This window comes from Spermophilus citellus (assembly GCF_964194105.1).
Source record: "Spermophilus citellus genome assembly, chromosome: 16".
NCBI lineage: Eukaryota > Metazoa > Chordata > Mammalia > Rodentia > Sciuridae > Spermophilus > Spermophilus citellus.
In genome coordinates this window covers 41,825,483-41,831,821 of record NC_138196.1, presented here as the reverse complement: position 1 = coordinate 41,831,821, position 6,339 = coordinate 41,825,483, and the positions used below count along the sequence as shown (strand labels likewise).

The following is a 6,339-nucleotide window of genomic DNA, read 5'->3' as shown; positions in this document are numbered from 1 at the left end:
AGTAGTCAAATTCATGGAGATAAAGAATCATGGTTGAGAAGGACTACAGGGTTAGAGAAGAATGCAAAGTTCACATTTAATTGATAGAGTTTCCATTTGGGAATGTTTTAATCGTTTTTTTTTTTTTTTTGCTGCTGCAACCAACTTTACTTGGTCTGGTCATAACCTTCCATTTCCTTACAATGTTCTCGTGGCAAGTGTCTGCTTATGGATTCCTTTCACACTCCAAGCTGTAGTGCTTTTTTGGTCACACTCAATTTTGATCACTGAGATTTGGAAGTGTTTTAGTCAATTTTTTTTTAGCCACTGTGAACAAAATACCTGAAAAGAACAATTTTAGATGAGGAAAAGTTTATTTTGGGGTTCACAGTTTCAGAGATCTCAGTCCATAGAAGGTTGACCTCATTGTTTGAGACAGAGTATCATGGCAGAAGGGTGTGGTGGAGGAAAGCAGCTCAGGACATGACATCAGGAAGTAGCATCAGGAAGCAAAGAGACTGTTGCCCTGGGCAGGGACAAAATATAAACCCCAAAGGCACACCCCCAAATGACCACTTCCTCCAGTCACACCCTACCTGCCTACAGTTACCACCTAGCTAATTCCCATTAGGGGATTAACACCCTGATTAGGTTAAGGCTCTCATAACCCAATCATTTCACCTCTAAACTTTCTTGCATTGTCTCACACATGAGCTTTTGAGGGACACCTCATATGTAAATCATAACAAGGAAGATGAAAAGATTCTGGAGATGGATGGTAGTGGTGGTTACACGCCAACTTAAATACACTTTAAAATTGTTAAGATGGTAAATTTTATAATATCTGTACTTATCACAATTTTTTTATCTTTTTTTTTAGAGTGAGAGAGGAGGGAGAGAGAGAGAGAGAGAGAGAGAGAGAGAGAGAATTTTTAATATTTATTTTTTTTTTAGTTCTCGGCGGACACAACATCTTTGTTGGTATGTGGTGCTGAGGATCGAACTGGGCCGCACGCATGCCAGGCGAGCGCGCTACTGCTTGAGCCACATCCCCAGCCCACAATTTTTTTAAGTTAAAAAAGAAATCGCAAAGCTTGTAATTCCCATCCCTGGGATTGTTCCCTTCAGAATATCCAAAATTATTTCAAAGCACCTCTGAATTAATTTTGACTTTTAGAAATAGGTTTTTTTACTTTTAAAATATCAATTATTTCAATTACTTTTGAAACAAAAATTCCAAATATTTTTAAACTTTGAACTTGACCTCTATAATAGACACATACCATACATGATTGCCAAACCTTTTAATATAATTTCCTACATTTAGAGTGCCACTTTACCAAAATACAATTCCCACACTTCCTTCCTTTCTAGGTTGAAGGCGTGTAAAAACTAGTTTCCACCTATTAGACCCACCCTTGTGAGACTTGGATAGTGAAGTGTGCAGTGTGAGGTGGGAACCATTATGTGGACATCAATATTCCTTTTTTTTTTTTTTTTGCTTGTGTGTGTATGTTTTGTTTATTTTTATAATATTGGGATTGAATCCAGGGGTACTCCACCACGTTTTTTTAAAATAATTATTTCTTAGTTTTAAGTGGACACAATATCTTTATTTTACATTTATGTGGTGCTGAGGATCAAACCCAGTGCCTCCTGCATGGTAGGCAAGCACTCTACCACTGAGCCACAATCCCAGCGCCTAGAAACAGTTTTATAATTCTAACAAATTATAAGGACAATACATTTCCATGGTCCATAATATGAGACGTACAGAAAAAAAATTGTTAGAGAATAATTTATAAAGTAAAAATAATGAGTTTCACTCAAACATAAACTGTGCATGTGTCAAATATTTTAATTCAATATTTAAGGGGAAAAATACTATGATGTTAAAAGCAGTTCAAAAGGACAACGCAAAGAACACATACCTAAGGCAAACAGCAATGCTAACATGAATTTACAAACCAATGTTAACTAGTCAGTATCCATTGGGCAATGATCAATGATATTCCATCTGGACAAACTCATTTGCATACTATGGACAAAAATAATTTGAACTATTACAGGTTTTCTACAATTTACAGAGGTGGAAATAGACAAAGCCAAGGAAAGGCCACAGGACGCTCTGGGGTTAGATAAACCTGCAAAGTGCGCCATAAAGGACACTCAATAATCCGTCCCGCCCCGCCCCACTGCTTTTTCCCACCTCGAAGTCTTCCACGATGCTAAAACACCCTGGCTTTGATCCTTTTGAGTTAAACTTAGTCGGGAAGGCGGAGCATTTACTAAACAACTTGATTGCAACATTTTGGGGCGCGCTTCTCGCCCAGGACTTCTTTGGCGCACACCTGTCCCGCGCATCCCAGGCAGCTGGGCGCGTGCGGTGCCGCACACTCTGCAGCTAGTGGCCGCAAGTCGACTGCGCAGAACTAGGGGATCATCGGATAGCAGCTGAGAGTGCAGGGAGAAGCTAATCTGCAGGGGCCAAGCAGTGACCAAAGAAAACTTTCAGAACTGAGATCCGCTGAAAACCCGGGAAATTGCGCAGCAACCAAGACCCGTGGGGCTACCGCGGCGTCACCGCCTCTTTCCTTCCCCGCCCACGGCCTGCCAGGCCCCAGCCAGGAGCCAGGGGCGGGGCGACCTTTGCTCAGTCCAGGAGCCATCCCAGCCGGGCGGGGTCAAGCGGTCTAGCTGAGGGCGGGGTGTCCGAATCTTCCCGAGTCCGAGGTCTCAGAGTGCCAGGTGGCTCCGGAGCTTCTCGAGCTCACCTCCTGCCCCTCCCACCCAGACTGGGTTTGGCCACCCAGTCCCGCACCTGGATCCGCGGTTTCGGTCAGACCCGCCCGCGAACTGGTTTCGATTAGGGACAGGAGCGGGACGGGAGGGCGGAGCGGCCAGGATGCGAGGAGGGGACTAGGGCGAGCCACGGAGTGGGGACAGACCCGTGCGGGAGACAAAGAGCGGCCGGAGAGAGCAGGGCGCAACGCCGCGACCCAAGGAGCGCCCGAGCTGACTTCGGGGGTCAGAAGCCGGAGGAGCTTCAATACAGAAGGCAGCAGAGAGCCGTCGTGCGGCGGGTCTCCCCGGGATGCGGACGCCGGTGGTGATGACGCTGGGCATGGTGCTCACGCCCTGCGGGCTGCTGCTCAACCTGATCAGCACACTGGCCCCCGGCTGGCGACTGGTGAAGGGCTTCCTCGACCAGCCGGTGGACGTGGTGCTGTACCAGGGCCTGTGGGACATATGCCGTGAGCAGAGCAGCCGTGAGCGCGAATGTGGCCAGCCGGACCAGTGGAGCTACTTCGAGGCCCAGCCGGTGCTGGTGGCGCGGGGACTCATGATCACGTCGCTGGCCACCACCGCCGTCGGGCTGCTGCTGGCGTCGCTCGGCGTGCGCTGCTGGCAGGAGGAGCCCCAGTTCCTGCTGGCTGGCCTCTCGGGCGTAGTGCTCTTTGCCGCGGGCCTCTTCAGCCTCATCCCGGTCTCCTGGTACAATCACTTCTTGGGGGACCGCGAAGTCCTGCCCGCCCCGGCCCAACCGGTCACTGTAGAGGTTAGCTATAGCCTGGTGCTGGGCTACCTGGCCAGCTGCCTGTTGCTGTTGGGAGGCTTCTCGTTAGCGCTCAGCTTCGCGCCTTGGTGCGAGGAGCATTGTCACAGCTGTCGCAAGGCGCCCCCAGCCGGGCCGCGCCGCAGCAGCATCAGCACAGTCTACGTGGACTGGCCAGAGCCCACACTTACACCGGCCATCAAGTACTACAGCGAGGGCCAGCACCGGCCGCCACCCACCGAATATGGTGCCACTCGCAAGCCCAAGGTCGGTTTTCCCATGCCGCAACCGCCGCCCAAGGCTTACACCAACCCGGTGGACGTGCTCGACGGGGAGGGGGGAAAGGCAGCCACCTCCCAGGGGGCATCCTCGCGCAGCACCCGGCCCTGTCACAGCTCGCTGCCCTGCGATTCTGATCTGTAGACCTCACCTCCTCCTTCCACCTGCACGGCGAAGACCCCGGGCTTGGGAATGCCTGCACCGTTCTACCTTGAACTTGCCAGCTGAGAAGCAGTTTGACTGGGGATTGGAACCCCCTCACCTTCCTGAAACTGGTTGGAAGGGCGATCTTCCTTTACTGTGACCAAACTAGGCTCTTTGGCTCTTTGGACGTTTAGTTCAGGTTAGGACAGTTTTTTGTTTGTTTGTTTGTTTGTTTGTTTTTAGAATTTCATTTTTCTTTGCTGAAGGAGAGAAAGGTATTGTTTGTGTTAACAACCAGGGACAGTAAACAACAAGAAAAAGTTGAAATCAACAAAAAAAGAGGCTCAAAACTGGTTTAAGTGTAACTTGACACTATAGTATTCTAACACTAATGAATCTTGGATCAGTATAATCATTGCATTTTATTTTTCCTTTGCTTTTTAACTTCTTGTCATGCCAACTCTGGAAAGGCCAGTGTATTTCTGGTTGTATATGAACCCAGGCTCTTCAAGAGTCATGAAAATACCAGCAGCGTTAGTGGCTTTTATTGAACAAATAATCTGGTTAACTCATGCGTACATCTCTTCTTGTGTAGATAGGATTTATCGTTTTTATCACTTGTTTTGGTGTGAAAGGTCATTCAAGAGCTTCTCTTCCAGAAGCAAGGTAAATGAAGGCATGCACACAATACTGTTTTCTTCCTTGAATACCTCACCCTGGACACAGAAGACTCTAGATTCAATATTTTTTACAAAATGGAACCTCATAGCCAGATATGTATATATCTTTTATTTATAAATAAAAAATTTAAACATCAGTTTCAGTAGGCCATGAAAGCTTTCTATATCTCCAGTACCACTTTCGATAGTTGCAGCATTCTTGACTAACCATTTCCTGGCTACCTAGGCACTGCTTCTGAAATCTAGCAGTCAGACCTTTGCACCTCTCTGCATTAGATTACAAAAAGAACACCCCACCCTCCTCAATCCCTGATTGCTTTTGTTTCCAGGTTTGTGCAGCATTCTGTACCAAGCCAAGGCTATTGTTGAAAAAACTAGAAGCACAGGTTTCCACTTGAAGTGAGAGAAATCTTTTCCTCTTCTTGAAGTGGTGCTTAAAGTCACAGGTAGGAAGCTCTGTGTTCCACTAAGGGGACTAAATCTCCAGGAGGGCTGGCTTTCATTCCAAGTGGTTGATTTAAAGGTACCTTCCACTGAACTGAATCTCTTTTTTAAAACATGCAGTTTAAAAGCGGGAACCAACAGTTCAGTAAGCACTGACTATACCGAGAGCTATGATGGAACCAATAAAAACATAGCTGCTTGTGCAGTGGACACAGACATGCCTTGACAGCCCTTGTGATTCTGTAGGGGAATCACCTGGGTTTTTGTTTGTTTGAAACCCAGCTTGAAGGATGGGTAGCCCTATCACTTTGGGATCCTTTTCAAATTCAGATTCTGATACTATAGGTCTGGGGACCCTGAAACTGATTTCCCAAGTGGCTTCTAGGAGATGTCAAGGCTGATGGTTCACGGACCCACTTGGAGTTGCAAGGTTTTAGTTAGGACTTTGCCTCAAATTAAGTTTCAGTCACTGCTGGCTGTTCATAGACCTTTGAGCACCTGCCTAGGTGCATTTGGGGACTTGCTGTGGGAGCTGAATCAAAATGGAGCAAAGGCAGCTGCTCTTTTCAGCTAACACTTCAAAAGGCAGTCATTATTGCCTCTGGGAAATCAGGACCTTGCATACAACATAGAGAGCCCGGATTTCTGGCAAGTACTGAATCTCACCTGCATCCTAATTCCAAACATTTCTAAGGAAACCTTGGTAAAAGCAAAACTGGTGCTTTGTATGTTTCACTTTCCCTTCTCTCTCAATTATTCCCCACTGGCTTATATGTGAAACACCCTTTCTCTGATGATTAGGATTTGATTACTGAAGAGTTAAAATTCTATGTTTGCCCTATCAACAGAAACAAGTCCAAAACTCCATTTTAAAAAATGCAAACTTTTGGATATTGTCATAAAAGTGTTCAGGATGGCACGGAGAGAGGCTCCTGCATCCTGCTGGGATCTGTTTTTGGACTGAAGGTCATTCTCTGCCAGAGCAGCACACACTTGACAGGGGCTTTAGACAAGGTGTGGGAGGAGGTGGAGTCTCAGGAGTCCTGCTGTGGGTGAGACTAGAACTTGAACTTGGTACTGGCTGACCTAGCAACTGCATGGCAGTGATCCACTAGTGTAGAGCAGCACTGTCTCCCACCCAAGCTCTTCACACCTGTTTGTGATGTGCCATCACAGCTCATTTTTAACCCCCTCAATCAGTATACCAAGCACGTGTCCCCACTTAATGCCTACAGGCTTTCCAGGATTACTTACATT

General features: G+C 46.9%; 1 protein-coding gene across 1 annotated transcript; it reads left to right on the top strand.

The window, feature by feature from the left end:
- Nucleotides 1-2,454: 2,454 nt before the first annotated feature.
- On the top strand, nt 2,455-4,744 carry CLDN23 (claudin 23). Its single transcript, XM_081269283.1, has one exon. The coding sequence runs from the start codon at nt 3,074-3,076 to the stop codon at nt 3,956-3,958; it is 885 nt and encodes a 294-aa protein (XP_081125409.1). The 5' UTR covers nt 2,455-3,073; the 3' UTR covers nt 3,959-4,744.
- The last annotated feature ends 1,595 nt before the right edge of the window (nt 4,745-6,339 follow it).